Source organism: Anguilla anguilla, chromosome 6 (assembly GCF_013347855.1).
Source record: "Anguilla anguilla isolate fAngAng1 chromosome 6, fAngAng1.pri, whole genome shotgun sequence".
NCBI lineage: Eukaryota > Metazoa > Chordata > Actinopteri > Anguilliformes > Anguillidae > Anguilla > Anguilla anguilla.
Window position 1 is genome coordinate 53,162,329 of NC_049206.1, and position 17,807 is coordinate 53,180,135.

At 40.0% G+C, this 17,807-nt stretch overlaps 2 protein-coding genes across 3 annotated transcripts; both read left to right on the forward strand.

Moving 5' to 3' along the window:
- The first annotated feature begins 195 nt into the window (after positions 1–195).
- abracl (ABRA C-terminal like) lies at positions 196–4,335 on the forward strand. Its single transcript, XM_035423808.1, has 3 exons — positions 196–326; positions 1,392–1,457; positions 2,841–4,335. The coding sequence occupies exons 2-3, from the start codon at positions 1,397–1,399 to the stop codon at positions 3,029–3,031; spliced, it is 252 nt and encodes an 83-aa protein (XP_035279699.1). The 5' UTR covers positions 196–326; positions 1,392–1,396; the 3' UTR covers positions 3,032–4,335.
- Positions 4,336–5,280: 945 nt separating this feature from the next.
- heca (hdc homolog, cell cycle regulator) lies at positions 5,281–13,042 on the forward strand. Of its 2 annotated transcripts, none has more exons than XM_035424221.1 (4): positions 5,281–5,748; positions 8,673–9,824; positions 11,465–11,619; positions 12,513–13,042. In XM_035424221.1, the coding sequence occupies exons 1-4, from the start codon at positions 5,589–5,591 to the stop codon at positions 12,675–12,677; spliced, it is 1,632 nt and encodes a 543-aa protein (XP_035280112.1). In that variant the 5' UTR covers positions 5,281–5,588; the 3' UTR covers positions 12,678–13,042. The 2 variants fall into 2 exon arrangements, with proteins under 2 accessions (XP_035280112.1, XP_035280113.1); XM_035424222.1 differs by having other exon boundaries at positions 5,285–5,748; positions 8,676–9,824.
- The last annotated feature ends 4,765 nt before the right edge of the window (positions 13,043–17,807 follow it).

The following is a 17,807-nucleotide window of genomic DNA, read 5'->3' on the forward strand; positions in this document are numbered from 1 at the left end:
GATTAAACATTAATGCAGAATGTATCATCTGATCTCATACATATATGATGCAGAACATAATAATAGTTCCCCGGTACAGTGGTATGTCTGTAGCCGTTTCCTCAGGTTTCGTGCTTTTCCTTCGTCTTTAAAAATGTTGCCAGTTTTTGGATCTTGCAACATATACCTATGCCTTGGCAACTGAGGGGGAGGAGATGCTGACGTCAGTATTATCGCGTTCATTGTATGGAGTGCTCTCAAGTCTCATTGGCTTCACCCGCTTCCTGTTCATTTAGAAGGTAGCAGCTTTTAGCTCCTGTGATACTGGAAAAATATATTTTTCTTTGGTGAGTAGACAAAACTTGTGATATAAGTGTTTAGAAAATCGTATTAACTGTGCTCGCGCAGGAAACATTGTTTTTTCGACAACTAGGAAGCTTGCAACTTTTAGAAGAAGGATCCATTCTTTAGCCCGCATTTTTACGCAAGGGTTAAAGAATTGAATAGTTACACTCTCGTGTTTTTAAGATAAGTGTGTTTTAACGATTATATGGTAATATCCGGGCGTAGTTAAAAAGCTGACCGAATGTATGGTTTTAGCGGCAAGTATGACCCAGTATAATTTCCCTGCACCTCTTCATATGGGTGTTGGTGAGACGACCTACTTCCGCATAAAGTGCACGGTTTATCACGTGAAATTCCAAGTTAATATTGAGCAGACCCACTTATTCTCTCAGGTTCTGTCAACATCGTGCTGCGGTCTGTTTAGAAATAATTGGTGTGCTTTATGAACCTATTTTGCAAATATTCATTTGATGGAACGAAAGAATAGAAATCCTTATTCAGTCGCATTAGCTATTTTATTTTCACTTGCAGACTGGAGTCGAAATTGATCTGGAAAATGTAATCTGCCTTGAGTGCGGAGTACTCACCGAGTTGATCACCGGCATATATTGTTTGCCAGCAGAAAATACCATGCCTTATTTGGCGATGCAATTGCAAGACGAGTCATTTCTGTACCATGGGCGTTAGATTTGGGGAGGCGCTGCACAGCTTGAACTCATTGTAGTGTGCACAGGTAGAATCATAGCTAGACACCTAGGTAGAATCTGCGGTCTCTAAATACGTTTGGTGCATCCACATGATATAAAGACCCGCAGTAAATAATTGTTATATTTGGCTTGGTTGGACTTCATTTAAGCAGTTGACTCTAAAATCTCGCAACAGTTAAGAGCGCTGGAATTTATGTGCACGAATTAATTAACTAAACTTAAAAGAGGCATGCTATATTTCAGTCATGTATTCCAATGTTGTATTGCTCTAACTTTCCCAAGCAGTTATTGACGCTTGTTGCGGATAAGTTTCTTTTATTTTATCCACCGCTTTTAATTCAATTTGCATTCAATTTGCAGTGAAAATGAATGTGGACCATGAGATAAAACTGTTAACTGAACATATCCGCCGACTTGGGAGCAAAAGTAAGTATGAAACGATATTAAAAGCAATTCTGAGGAAAAACGTGTAGTCCCCAGTAACACTGGAGTCTATGCAGTGGCTGCTGACTTGCACTGTGTCCTCATTGTCACATACAAATATGTAACTTGTTGGCTCCTATGAGCCACCTAAAATGGCTGTTATCACTTCTGATTAATTTTTGCAGGTTTATCTGAACTAGGACCCACTCCAGCAGCTCCAAAGTACAATGCTGCTTGTTCTGTTTGTAAATGTCAGGAATTAATACAGTGCAACAGTGAAATGCTTCATACTTTTCTGAAGTGGAAGGTAACTTAAAACTTAAGAAACCATTGAAGAGGAAGGATGTAGGATTGTTTATTGTCTTTATTTTGGGTCTCCTCACGCCAGGTTTTTGGTTTTTCATTACTGCCATACCAAAGTCTAGTTAATGGCAGCAATTAAATTACTCTCAATAAACTTGCAAGCGTAGTTTAATGTTACCATCATATAAATTCGTTAATCAATTACATCCATTTAAAGAAAGTGTTTCATGAATAGAAATTGACTATGGATTGCTTTGCTTTCACAGTTCTCTGTCTGCGGATTCTGCCTTAATATAACACTAAGTAAAATGCAGCTATTCATTACAGAGCTGTGTACATTCTTTGTGAATAATGAATTGTCACACCATGGTGTGGGTGAGGTTGGTGTAGCCAGATGTAGGTACTGGGTGTATGGTTGGAGTATGGCTTTACATGTAAATTAAACTGCCATTTTTTAAAGTATATATTTTGTACACCATACCTTTTCACCCATTTTTGTCTATGTATTTTATGAGCCATTACAATGAAAATTTACTGCAGAGTTAGTTAATAATTAGCTAAATGCTAACTGTGTGAAACAATGTGCAATACAAGGTAATGCATAGATTTTACTTTATCGCCCATTTATCCAGATTCTCATGTTAAATAGTCAAAAATTTTGGGAAGAGCACATGAACATAAATAAACAGTCACAACCGTTCCTTTCTGTTGTGAAAGTGGTCCAAAAACAAATATGCTGAGCGTGAACATTCTTGATAGTGAATGTTTTTGATCATTTAGAATAACATTTACTATTACACTTGTGTTTATTCACTGATAATTATAGATTAATTTTTGTTCCACATGTCAATGTAATCAAATTCTTAGTTTGGTGGAAAGCTTATTCAGGATAAAAAACTAGCTATTCTACTAGAAAAACATTCAGTTGTCATGATATTAATACTGAAAGAGAGTAAAACACAAGCGTTATTAACAAGGCATAAGGAGGTCTGTTCAAGTTGAAATCTATTAAATTCCTAGGGTCTGCATGTGTTCCTCATTGTGGAAGAAGATTTGCTCTAAAATTCACTGTTTCCAATACAGATGCAGACGGGAAGTACAGCGTTAAGTTCGGCGTTCTGTTTAGTGACGATGAATGTGCCAACGTCTTTGAAGCAATCGTTGGGACACTGAAGGCCGCCAAGAAGAGGAAGATTGTCACTTTCCAGGGAGAGCTTCTTCTGCAAGGCGTCCATGACAACGTTGATGTCGTGCTGCTGCAAGACGAAGACTAGTGAATGTACGTGTTTTCCAAAAATAATTAAAAATAAAAAGCAACAACAAAGATCAGGTTTGCAACTGAGGTAGTACCATGCAGTGTCAAACAAGTCACAATCAGAATTTTATGTGTTTTCAGGGCAACTAAATATGTGTCAATTTTAAATTGCAATTTGAAATTTGTATGTTACATTGGAATGTAATTTTTATTCAGCAACAAAACGTTTCTAAGACATATCACAGGTAGTCTTGGTGGAACGAAAAAACATCCTGGTGGTTTTCATTTATTGTTTACATGTTCATGTTGCTACCTCATGAACTTTTGGATATGGACTTCTTTTTGACTTTTTTTGGACCAATTGTTTAAAGGAAATGTGTATAATTTTAATATTTGGTTGAAAGACTACTTTTTACTACTGTGACCATGGCTTGCATTTTACAAGTTTTGCCAAAGTTGGTGAATGTAGAACATGGTGTAGTCAAAGAGCAAGTTTCCTTGCCAATGCACAACAATTCTACTATGTGTGGCCATTAGAGAGAGAGGGTCAACACAATTAATGTGCAATACTGTACTGTTTCCTTACTCTTATATAATAGGATAATTTGTGCCAAATATATAGTTGGTTTTGTAAAGTTTTCTCAGGACTAAATCAACATGACCAAGTATTTTACATTCAACTTTTGGTTAAATTGTATTTCTTATAAAGAATGAAAAACAAACCTGTGTGATGAACATAAAATATAGCCACCCTCAATTTTTGTATTTCTTTAAAATAGTTACTATTTTCCTTTAAAAGATTGGCTGATGGACAATGTTTTAATCACTCCTGAAAAATCAAAGAGCTGCTAAAGTAATAGGTTCTGAGATTTCTCCTCAAAAGAATTTGATCCTTGTAGTATTAGATCCACTTGACCATTTCTTTCTGAGGTGAACAGTGTTGGTCTCTATGAAAATAAATTGACTGCGTGTTCTCAAGTAATTCTAATTGATCAGAGAACATGCAAAACTGTATTCACATCAGTAATGATTGTGGACATGTAATGAACACCGTTCAGGTTTTGGTTATACAGCAATATAGTCTGTTCTAGCACCGTGAGATAGACTCAGGAAGTGTTTATATTTGTATTCATATGGTTTATTGAAAGAAATCAACTGAGGTAGACAGCACTGGAATAACACTGGATCCACACATGGCAGGTCTGTTCAGATTTTGCTGCCTACATGTTCAGTACCTCTGTCAGAAGGATAAAAATGTTCTTACTGACAAATGTAATAAAAGCAATGAAAGTCAAATTACTAAAAAAAAATAAATAAAATAATCTGAGCATTCAACTGGAAGTGTGTCTTATATATTCATTGCATGTGCTTATACAAATTTGAGGCAAGCAATGTATATTATTTATGACAACCTGATAGAACACAGAATGCACAAGTAGCATCTAAATTGGCTGTATTTTAATATGTTTTTTAAAGAAGATTTTAAATCATTGAACATTAATGGGATGCACAAGCTTTACCCCAGATGTTATGACAAATTGAATTTTGTTTAATTGATAATCGTCCTCTACTTGCAAATATAAGCAATTGTAATTTTTCTCAAATATAGCCAAGGGAATACATTTTGTGATGTTTGAATTGGTAAGTGCACATTTTTTTGCTACTTGCAGAAAAAACTAAATGAAAAAAGCTGAGGACATACATTGAGCCCAGGCACCTGTCCATATGTAACTGATGAAATTAAACATTTAGTTCAGCAGTACATTACATTACAGGCATTTAGCAGACGCTCTTATCCAGAGCGACTTACACAACTTTCACATAGCATTTTACATTGTATCCATTTATACAGCTGGATATATACTGAAGCAATCCCGGTTAAGCACCTTGCTCAAGGGTACAACGGAAGTGTCCCACCCAGGAATCGAACCTGCGACCTTTCAGTTACAAGCCCAGTTCCTTACCCACTGTGCTACACTCCGTCCTAGTACAGTTATAGACCAGACAGTGGGATCTGTGTAGGTTCTGTTGAGAGAAATGCATCAACGGGTTGTGGAGATAGTGACACATTTTCTGAAATATAACGACAGGACTGCAGCTACTGGACTGCAACGCATGTAAGCCCTACTTAGAGTCCATACTACTGAAACCAACTGAATAGCCACATGAAGGGCATTAGGTCTGGTCCAAAACACGCATTGGAATCCCTTCCCAGCCAGAACTTCTTGACTTGGGACTCCCTCACCAGGTCTATTAATAACTCGAAGCCAATGGGCGGGGGGAGGAGCCCAGTGTCGTCACCGAGGCAAGGGGAAAACAGCGCCTGACCGTTCGAGATTCAGAATAGGAATCAAAACAACAGACTGACACGCCTTCGTCGTATAGCCTACCTTTGCTGACAGAACCACAGAAATCTAGATGGCGATGAGGCTGTGAAAGGCAGTGTCACCTGCAAAGGAAGAACAGAAAGCGAAGAAAAGAATGTTATGCTGCGCTGCGTTGAGAAAATGTAATCTGCGGAAATGAGAGACAGCAGCTTCTGATTATCAGTATTCATTAATAACAGGAACAGCACGATGCCCAACCAGAAAAACAACAAGGGGAAGAGAAATAAACGCACCAATAGTAGTGGAGATGAACAGGAAAATGGAGCCAGTGCGGCCGCAACAGGAACCCAGGCAGCAGCAACAACGTTGTTGGGGGCTACAGCTGCGCCGCCAAATGAGAATACTAGTGGTAAGGACAACATTCGCGACAGAGCGTGCATACTCTTATGCATTTATTGTGATTCTTTTAATAACATACAGCAAACTACATAACTAAAGATCAACGATTAACTACATGTAGAGTATGCACGATAATTTGATAGCTAGCTAGCTAGCTAGCCAGCTACATATCTGCGTGCGTTAAAATGGCATTGTTTTTATCATGGGATATGCAACGCCTCTGCGAATCTTTACTCAGTTGCAGCAACTTGTCCCAGTTGGTTGCACGCGTGCATTTTGCCTTAATGGCACACATGTTGTTTTATTAAACGTAACCTTTTCTTTTATCCAGGCCCTCAAATGGCTCGCCATTTATATTTTGCACGTTCTGTACGGCTGGAGTTTAACAAAAACAATTGAGGTCAAGTGCTTTACTCAAGGGTTCTTTTGTCTAATACTGTATTCCAGACTTCAAGCCTGCAATGTCCTCTTCAAGTCAATATATTTCCTTGGTAATATTTGCAGGCGATGCAAATCAAAGATCCAACAAGCGTAAATGTGATGATTGAGGTCACAAAATTGGAATAACTGAAATATTGAATATCTGATGTATTACAGATTTTCGGTGTACGTTGATTATAGGCAATATGTCCGATTTACGACTAAATTTGACAATTGAAAATATAACCGAATTTGTCATTACTAGTAAATGTACTGCCGATGAACAGGAAGAGAAAGGCTCATATTTAGCCGTAAATGACTTCGCAAAGCACTACAGGTGCCCAGGTAGCGTGCAGACAAGAGCTTGAATTTCAACTTAGTGAAATTACATGATTAGATATGATATGAAATGCTATTCTATAAACTTTTCTTGGTTTGTATTAATTTCTTTTTTTTCATCACAGGATCGTTTTTTTGTACTGACAAAACAGGTTTTAAACATAATTTAATATATAGGTTCCCCCTTTTTATTAAAATAGAATGCATTTACTGTTGATGCACGATTTCTTTTGTAAATCATGCTTGGCAAAGCTATTCTAAAAACAAGGAAGTCAACCTTGCTTCCTCAGACACAGCCCTGTTTAAGTGAATGAGTGTAATGGGCATTCATTCACTGAAGTGTCTAATACCAGGTAAAATTAGTGTAGGGACGCTGGGCGTTGGAAACTTTTGAGACCCCTATTTTAGAATTATTCCCTTTAAGAATGATGAAGTTACACATCCAAATGACCAACAATCAATCATAAATTAGGTTTGATAAAACAAGCAAAATAATATTTAGCAAATGTTAACAGCAAATGCACGTGTCTTCCCCTGTGTTTCTTTACTGTGCTCTATATGTACTTTGACAGTAATGCTTATAGTGACAGTGTGATTGAGGGGTGAATTCTGGGTGAGCAGTGTCAGAGAATTCTCTGAAGAATACAGTGTGTATTATGTTTTGTTAGAAGTCATATAACCATGGTGTGCTCCAGCATTCATCCCTTTGATGGATGTATAACTGTATTTCAATAAACATGAGGGTCGTGAAATCTGGCTAATTTGTCAAGTGGCCTAATTCTAATATAGATACATAAGTTAATACGTTTCCCATTTGTTTGGCTGATGCATCCATTGCATTACAGGTGGTGATGGGCTGGAAAGACTAAAGCAATTTCTTGTTGTGAACGAATAAACCGTGACGCTAATACGACACAGGCTAGTTGCAGATAATTTCCTTGTCAAACTGAGTTTGTGAAAAAATACAAACAAAGTCTACCCCTTATAAAAGGTTCACATGGCATTGATACACAGGCTATGCAGTTGTGTAAGCAATAAGATATGCTATTGCATATTAAATTGACTGCCATATTGTACAGCAGACCAGTGCTACATAATGTTTTGTTAACTTGACTTTTTACCAGATGTGTGAAGGAATTATGAATGGGTAATATTAAGCTTAAACTACACTACCATTGATGCTTAATGTCAACAGCAACATGTTTTATCTGGCTAAAATAAATTGACAGTATGCTACATGTAGGCTAGGCAGTGTGATTTGCCTTGGTTTAGGGCCTATGTAAAGGAAGCAGGGTAATTCAACTGGTATTGCTCTTTGATTTATGGAAGAATGTTTTGATGTAGCTTATATCTGTTGTGCCAAGTGACAGAAAACCTGGACCATTCAGAAGTGCTGTGACAAAATAGATGCAGACATCTGGTGAAAATGCTCTAGCTGTGAAAGTAGGTGTAAGTAGGACATTTGACAAGAATTGTGACTGAAAAAGTGTGATTCATTCAGTTTCAGAAGTCGTAAATAACGTAAATGGAGCATCTGTGAATTAACGAAAGGTTCATGTGTCATTAATTGCTTTCTCTGAGTCTTTCGCGAATTGGTGAAGGTCACCTCTTTTCATTAGTTTAATGCAAGGGATCGAGTGACTCACCTGCCAGATGTTCGCTTGGCTGAGGGAAGGGTGTTTTGGGGTGTCTAATTTCACCCCTTTGCTTATTATTGGGTATCATGGAGAAAAAATCAGTTACATGGCCCCTGGCCCGTTAGATAAGGATTTGGAAATTATTGCAATTTTTATCTTCTCCTTCCATGTGTGCTTACTTAGTGACATATTTCAAATGCTAGTGTGTTTTCAGAATTTGTATCATGAATAAGATGATATAGGAGCATAGGAGCATCACTGTACCGATTTTTTATTATTCCACCAGAAGTTAATGCTAGCAGGTGTAGAACAGGACATATGGAGAACTCTCCAAAAACAACACGCAGACTGTAACTTTATCAGGAATGCATCACGAGTCCATTTACTTTTATTCAGCCTTCTGACACTCATTTGTCCAATGTGGTTCTACATCTGTATAATTTGCATTGCAGACATCACATCATGCAAATGCATAGCTTTGCATTTTAAATGCAATTGTGTTGTCCACTGCAGTTATTCTCTTAATTCTTATGCCCAGCAGAAGCCCCTTGTGCTACCCCTCTGGTGTGCAGTCTGGGCAGACCGATCGACCTGGACAAGGACGACTACCAACGGGTGGTGTGCAACAGCGAAACCTGTCCCTACAGCAACTGGATGCACCTGCAGTGCTTCTACGAGTGGGAGAGCAGCATCCTGGTGCAGTTCAACTGCATCGGACGCGCGCGCAGCTGGAACGAGAAGCAGTGCCGCCAGAACATGTGGACTAAGAAGGGATACGACCTGGCCTTCCGCTTCTGCTCCTGCCGCTGCGGCCAGGGCCACCTCAAAAAGGACACCGACTGGTACCAGGTCAAACGCATGCAGGACGACCGCAAGAAGAAGGTCCCGCCGGAGAAGAGCTTCGGCAAGTCCGGCGCCTCTGCAAGCGGGGGCGGGGGCGGGTGCGGGGGTGGGGGTGGGTGTGTGGGCGGGGCTGTGGGTGGGATGGAGCCCTCCGAAGAGCCCAAAAAGGTCCGGCACCCTACGGGAAACAAAATGGCGCACAGGACGTCCAGCCAGGAGCTGCCGCGCCGGCAGTCTATAGACCGGCAGAACTCTCAGGAGAGGGGCCCCGGCGGCCCTTTCTGCGGCAACAGCCTGGGGCCCCGCTCGCCCTGCGACTCCCCCGGCCAGTCGCCGCCGTCCGGCTTCTCATTCTTCTCGCCTGCGGCCTTCGGCGGGCCCCGCGGCTCGCGGCACCTGGGCGAGTTCCTGAAGAACGCCGTCCACCTGGAGGGCCACCGCAAGCACCTGCTGGCTGCCGCCGCCGCCGCCGCCGGCGGGCTGGGCCGCAGCGGCCACGGGCTGGAGCACGGCGTCGGCCTCCCCCTGCCCCGGCTGGCCCCGGGGGACAACCCCGTGCAGTTCCTCCGGAGGCTGGACCTCTCTGAGCTGCTGGCCCACATCCCCCGCCACAAGCTCAACACCTACCACGTGCGCATGGAGGACGACGCCCACACCGGCCAGGGGGAGGAGCTGAGGAAGTTCATCCTATCGGCGCTCAGCGCCAGCCACAGGAACGTGGTCAACTGCGCCCTGTGCCACCGGACCCTGCCGGTGTTTGAGCAGTTCCCATTGGTGGACGGGACCCTGTTTCTCAGCCCCTCCCGTCACGACGAGATCGAGTATGACGTGCCCTGCCACCTACAGGGTAAAGTCACTTCCTATTCCCTGTTTTACTTCTGTCCTTCACTGTAAAACTGTCAAGTTATTTCAAACTTTTTTGGTTTTGCATGAAATAAGCTGTGCTATCTGACTCTATCTGATGAAAATCATTGCTGAGTTTTTTAAGTATTGTGCTTAGCATTCATTTTACCTGAATGCAAATTTGATATAAGTGGGATTTATGATGGAATGAGTTTTAAGCCACAGAGTAACTACTGGTGCCACAGTATTCAAAACATCTCTGTGCACTGTGTTTCTCCACTGTCGTTCTCAGATTGTTGCAAATCTCGGATTTCATATTTCATTTCCCTGCTACATTGATAGCAGATCATGGTTATTCTCAAAATGCATCCGTAATGTATATTGCAGGAAATAGGAAAAAGTTACAGTAAGTTGTATGGCAGTGCGGTGTTTACAGAGCTTGCGAGACAAATGCTCAGACGCATGACGGCAAGCCACACATTTACATATGCAAAGTCGAATAGTCAAATCTCGATGCAAGACCTCAAACAGGATATGCAGGGCAAACGATTGTGTAAGTGTTATCAGCCTCTTTCGGCTCCCTCCCGATAGCACTGCACAACCCAGAGCAACACTGCAAGCATATCAGCAGGTTGTTTCCTCAGGTTATAACTTAGGCAAAGAAAACAATCGTCTCACTATAGGAACAGTAGAGCGCGAAAAGGCGGCAAGGAAAGAACCGGAATGGCGGAAAGATGAGGAAGGTTATCAGTTGTGGATAAACCAAACATGCATTAAAGTTGTTACCGGTGTATATTGGATGATGCAGTGGTATAAGCTTTCTTCACCCAGTTGGGCCACTAGGACATCATGCATTACATTTCTGTGACCCTAAAAAAATATTATAATAATTTCATGGGTATTACAAATTTGCTGGGCTGTGCCCTTGTCTGGGGTAGTGTACACAGCTTATTATGTGAATTCTTCATTTATACAGTTTTGTATTTTTATGAAGCCTAATAGTCTGGTTCATAATGTAAAATGAAAATAAAAAAAATTATTTTCTCTAATTTTTCCCAGATCTTTAAAAAAAATTGCACAAGAGTGGTATTTGGCTGCTTTAAATAAAAAGGAGGGATTTCTCACATTGTGGGTCCTCAGTTATTAGCTATTTGTAATGAAAGATTTATGCCAAAAGTTGTTTTAATATGTGATCTTAAACCTGGCAGCACACAACCAGTAAGCAGTGCACGCAGCATGCAAATCAGTCAGCAATGGGAAAATAAAGAAATCCCAGTGAAATTTGCTCATTTTTTTATACGAAGGCATCCATCATCTTAATGTATTTCTGCATGGACATAAAACCGTGCCCATAAATGTCAGCCGCGTACGTGCTTATCATCACCAACCGCTGGGCTACATGGAGCAGGTGCCTAAAGAAATGGCGCAGCCGCCTAAAGAAATGGCGCAGCCATTTGAAGCTGTCGCTTTGATCTTAAGGTTCCTGTCTGCATGGCAATGATACACGTTGCGTGTATTTAAAATGTCATTTAAAAAAAATCTTGTCTCTTTTTATTTGAATTTGAAATTTTTTTCTCTTCACTATTTAAAGAAAATGATTTTGGATTCTATCAATTAAAAATGAACCAACCCTTTTCTTTATAGGGAGGCTGATGCACCTGTATGCAATTTGTGTCGATTGCCTGGAAGGAGTCCATAAAATCGTATGTATAAAGTGTAAGTCTCGATGGGATGGGAGCTGGCACCAACTGGGAACCATGTACACTTATGACATACTGGCTGCCTCGCCCTGTTGTCAGGTAAGAGAGATTTAATAAGCCATATGGCATGTTTGTAGTTGACTGTAATTAACTGGCCTCTTTGTTAAACAAACAAAAAAAAAACAATGATATTTTATGATATTGTTTATTTCATGCTTTGATAGGTTTATTCCTTCTGAATCAAACTTCACGCCTCGACAGGTTAATGCTTTAGCAGTTATTATTCTGGGCCTGCGTCGAGTGTGCAGTTATTTGTTCCTGATGTTCTTGTGTTTAAACTTGCGCCTGAACCTAACCTGACCCACAGTAAGAACAGTAATTTAGGATTTGTTTCAACACCACAGGGAGTGGTACTGTAGCTTCTGTGGCTTGACCTTGGTATTAATTTGGCCTAACTGCAGTTTGTCCTTAATGATGACTTGCCAGTGTTACAGTGGCTGGTATTTGTACAATGTTCTATACATTGCAGCACAGTGCTGTTGCAAATTTGTTAAATGGTTGTCTTTATATTTTGTTTAAGAATATTGTATTTCAGAAGGATTCCACTAGTTTGTTGGTTCTTTCCTTGGTTTGGCCAAATGTAACTGTTGCCACTGGCATTATTACCCATACTATAGAAGTGGTAACCAACCCTTTCAATTCAACCCTAATTTTGCACACCTGACACCTAATTAGCTGCTCAAAGAGATCTCTAGTTGCTGAATGAGGTGTTGGTGTGAAAACCTACAGAACGCAATGTCTCCAGGAACAGGATTGGTTACCACTACTGTAGCAGGTTCTAATCCTGCTGCTTTTTGATCTTCTCTACCCTGTTTGGTCCAGGTGAACTGTCGAAATATGTGTTTGTTTCTTTCTCCCCTCACTGTCTTTGTCCGCCATGCCATAGCATGTTCTAATCCCACTGCTTCTGTTGCTCGTTTGATCCCCGTTAGGCTCGGCTGAACTGCAAGCACTGTGGAAAACCCGTCATAGACGTTCGAGTTGGGATGCAGTACTTCTCCGAGTACAGCAACGTGCAGCAGTGTCCCCACTGTGGAAATCTAGACTATCACTTTGTCAAGCCATTCTCCTCTTACAAGGTCCTGGAAGCCTATTGACAAATGCTGTGTTTGCATGCTAGTGTTGTTTTCTGTTTCCTTTCTATAGGCAACCTTTTTTGGCTCATAAACAAAGATTCATTTTCAGGATGCTTTGTCCATCTCTTTTTTGTTTTTATAAAGAAATATGACAATATACATGTACCAATAAAGTATCTTTTCTATTTAAAGAAAGAAAATTTAACAAGATTTGGGTGTATATTCATAAGAAATGGGGAAAAAAGTTTTTGAAATTAATATGTAAAAAGAAAAAAAAACCCATAAGCAACAACAAAAAAACAAAAACTGTGACAAGTGAATGTATCCGTATGCCAAATGAGCTTTTTTGTAATAAAAAAATAAATAAAAAAACAAAGTTAAATGGACTAATCAACTCATTTATTTATCCATTCTCCTTTATTATTTAAGCCTGTTCCATAAAGTTATAGTTATAGGTTTTCGTTTTGAAGCAGGAAGTTCTGTTGCTATAGTAACAACACTTTGAAGGCTCCCTCTTTCAAAATGCAGTACAGATTCTCAATGGAACTCCATAAATCCTGAGAAGTTAAATTCTTTACAGTTGTCATTTGCAGTTAATTTCAACTCGTATCACATACACATGCACTTGGTGTGATTTTTTCAGTCCTAAGGCCTAAAATGTTTATAAAGGATTGTTTACAGTACACATGCATCAACCTGTTTAAACTTTGCCTAATAAAAACCAAAATGTTCATCTAATTATCCATGTAGAGCAAACAATATCCTAGTTGGTATGCTGGCATTCAACTCGAAGTAAAAGCCTATGTGCGTGCACATTTGACCTAAATATTTACAAATGTCTGGCCAAAATCCAGTCTTGGGTTTTGCAATAGAGAAGATGCACACCCTGCAACAATGCCCAGCCAATGTGATGGGGAAAACGTTGCTCTACTCGTGTGTAATACGACACGCTTTCGTGAATGAATTATTGATTTTCATTTGAAATTGGCACCTCACTGCAATTTGTGTGTCAATACAGGAAGTGAAACGTTTTGGGATTTGAAATAAAGGAACATTAACGAAGGAACCCAATGGGGCTGTGGGCATTTTTGGCCAAACCAAAGTGACAGGCAGTTTTATAATTGCGTGTGTGCTTGTTTTGTTCCTTAGACAATACACCACAGGAAGATTAATGGATGTGTTTAGTTCTTAAGCAGATGGCATGTTTTCTGTAGGGGGTGAGGTTTAAGTGATTTGGTGGTTCACGTGGCTAGGGCACTAACCATGTGCTAAAACTGGACCCTAAAGCCGAGGTACTGCAGGTTTGATCCTTGGCTATTTCCCACCAGGGGTGTCGTAGTGGGGGGAAAAGTGGGACTGACTACCCAGGGCCTGAATGGGGGGAGTGCCCTTGAAAAGCCTGGAATGATGCGTGAGAGACATGGATCAAGAGAGGAAGGGGACCCACAGAGACTGCTTATGTATAGGGCCCAGAATTTTGTGCTACACCCCTGTTTCCCACCATAGGTAAGTTGTGTTTAGGATCCTTGGACTTCCGCAGTATTGGCTCAACAATACACCAGGTGCCCGAAGACTACACAGTGTATGTTTTTATAAAAATGCTGCTCCAAATTTACCCTGGAGTCGTACAAACCATACAAAAGTCTTTTTTTTTCTTTTTCATGCAAACCAGCTACTGAGATGGGTGTTAACAGCCCCCTTTTTGTCTGGAAAAGAGGTACTACATGATTAGAAGGAGTTCCATGTCATCTGATTAATGAACACTGAATTAGGTCACACCTGAAATTTTTGAAAGCAGTTGAGATGCAGGTTATGTTGTTGGCTCATTAAAATGAGCATTTGCATTAGCGCACATTTAGACCAATTGCCTCACGTTTTCCCAAAGGGAAATTCTGTATAAAATTGGAAAATTTTTACTTTTATGCATTTGGAAAGTTACAGGTGATTGGGAGTCAACATAGTGAACTCAGTACCATGGTAATAGTGAGAGGTATTCTTTTCCTGTTTGAAGCCAGCTCTTCTATAATAACGTTTAGCCTGTAGAGTGGAAAATGGTCATTAGCTTGCAGCAAGTGCATTGGTGCAGTGCACACACTTCAGCTGCAGTGGGGCAATTCACAGGGTGTGGGTGGAATCAGGGTAACTTGCTCAACACGATTGCCTGTATCAAATAGGGGAAAGAAAAGCGAAGGGTGAATTGTACTTATTCACTTAAAAACAGCTGAACAGTCCAGGGGTCAAAAAGTAAAAGTCCTGCCATGTGTTACTTCCACCCATGAACTCAGCCAGTTGATTTCACTAATTAGTTCTACCTCCTGGCTGACAATTTGTGCTAATTAGCAAGTCCAGGCAATTGGAATAAAATACTGGGGAGGACTTTTACTTTCTGAGCCTGAATTGTCCACCTCTACCTACAGATTGTTTTCGTTAAGGTGAAATGACACACCAGTGGATGTGATGGGAATTCAGGTATTATTTGAAGTAAAGTATTATATATGAATGCTCAGAACAAAGTACCAAGGATCTATTAATAAGAACATAGCACTCTACTTTTTCCGGTAACCAAGACTTACGATCTATTATTTGATGCACGGAATGAATCCTGTCCGTTCCTCATCTACCACCAATCCTCAAGCAATGCAATGCTTCTGATCACATGATCAAAGTGAATCTAAAGTGCTCCTACACCTGGTGATGTATCATTTGAGCGCACTTTTGTTTGTTAATGGGGATGGTGAGTAACTGCAGTCATTTTCATAAGTGACACTCTGCAGTTTTTATTTCTGCAGTTTTTGAATGGATTTCTCTTAGATCTCCCCACCCCCCACCTGGCTTCACATGTAATAAAGCAACATTTTTTTCACTTATATTGAACTCAGGTTGTAGACAAGTGCCTAGAATAAAAATACATGTTCAGTGTTTCCCCACTTGTAAATCTATTTTCAGTTGAGTGAATCTGCGGGCAATCATCAATGTTATATAACGTTGTGGTGGACATACTGTATCAAGAACACGTATTCAAATGCACTTCATTATCTACTGTCATCCCGACGCGAAGTATCATAGTAAGTGCTTTTATGTTTGCCTATTCCTCTCTAAACCTGATTATTACATCTTTTTAAATGTCCATCTGTTTAAATGTGTTCTACCACTGCATTTTGTAGACGAAAAAGAAATGGAAGATGAGCGTCCACATCTCAGCTGCTATACACCCTGGCAAATGCCAAGGCTTGATGCTAAGAATAACCTGCCTATCCTAAGATGGAAAAGCAACGGCGAAGATGCACGGCCTTCAGAATTGGATGTGTAGCTGATCCATATCATGTTCAGAACATATTAAAATGTAGGTTTCTTTGCGATCAGCTCCTCGTCTTCCTTTAGTTGAGACGATAATTAGGTTTTTCTTGAGGCTCTCTTTAATTTCACAACCCAAGAACGAGAGCAAGGGGTGAAACCTGATCTAAGGGCGCTTACCCTACCTTCAGTACGGTAAATCTTATCCCGAGCAAAAAGTTTTCAACTTACAGAACTGGCAAGTTACTCATGCATACGCTTCTGTCTATGAGTCTTAAAAAACGTGGTGTTTGCAAGGTAGCTACAGTAATGTACTTAAAAAGTAGTTAACTCTAAAAATGCCACAGTGGTCAATTTGACACTTACTCACTTAAATGGCCATGAATGGTCAAACTGACCATCATTTATCTTGCCTGTATGCTTGATCAATTTGATCACTGCATGTAGAGATGTTGAGACATGACTCCAATAGTACCTAGCTGTGAGTGTAAGCTCTATTAATCCATGTACAGTTGTTCTTGTGTATTGTGTTCTGCCACCTATCTGTGCAATCCTATACTGTCAAAGGATATCAGGAAATGAGATATCCAGGGCTATCTCAGAAGCAGCACAAAATATGACAGAGCCAAGAGGAAGTTTCACTGCCTCTTTTTTTGCTCTTTGTATACCCGTTTTTACTCTCTTCCTTGACCTGAGCTATGAATATTCTTTTCTTGTTTTTCTTTTTGCTATCTGTATTCATTTTTGAAACCTTTTCCTCCACCGGTCTGAAAATTTGATGCACTCTGAGGTTTTCTCTCTGTCTTTTGTTTGTCAGATATATTGTTTGATTTAAGGAAGTGGAAAAAACTACCATCTAGCGCATCCTGTCTTTGTTTCCCTCAGTGAAAACCCTATGCCACTACCAGCAATTAAGTGACCCACTACTTTCACTTTAGCCTCCATTTAAATGATGCATTCCTTGTTCTCTCAAGGTCAAAGTTCAATGAATAATATTAAATGGAAATACTGTATGTTTAACTACATTGTGAATCCAAAAAGGCTGTTTATTTAATGGCCAATGAACCATTTAATATATGAATGATAGAAAACTAACTAATTAGATGAACACACACGCACACATACACACAAACATGTGCACGCACACGCACACACAATTTCAGACCACAAGACATACCATAACGACATTTATGTAATTTAGAATTGAGTTCTCGAGATTTCAAGTGCTAATGTCGACAAGCTTAGGCATGTTTCAAGTCTCAGTGCACATTCTCAATAAAGAAACAAGCTTTGGGGGAAGAGGTGAAGGGAAAAATATGTCACTTCCTCCCCACTTGTAGTTTGATTAAGCACGTAGGCCCCATCTGGTGGCCACAAACTCAAAGTGAAATAACTCTCGTAAGAACAGAGATGTTCCCCCATGAGTCACGCATAAGTATGCCAAAATCAGTTCCTGATGCTGTGGTACATCTGGATTTTCATACGTAGCTTAGTTTTCAACACTTTAATTTTTTTGGAATACAAATTATTCCGTTACAGAATTTAACTAAATGTTTTATACTTTTGCATATCCTTTTTATATTTAAGTTGTTAATTGTCAATAAAAAAGTATAATGTAAAACCAATTTCTCATTTAGTGACTACAGAACAGCTCTAGGGAACTAGAAGGTCAAAGGCTTGAGTCTTGAGTGAGACAGTACAGTTACACTCCTGAAAAGAAGTCCTTAATCTAAATTAAGTGCATGTAGCAGTATGTAGGCTACCTGAGACATGGGGGTCAGCTACCCAAATGGTTCATAATTGAGTGGTAACAAACCATAAAACGAAAGATTACTCCTCAGCCTTTTTAATGATAAA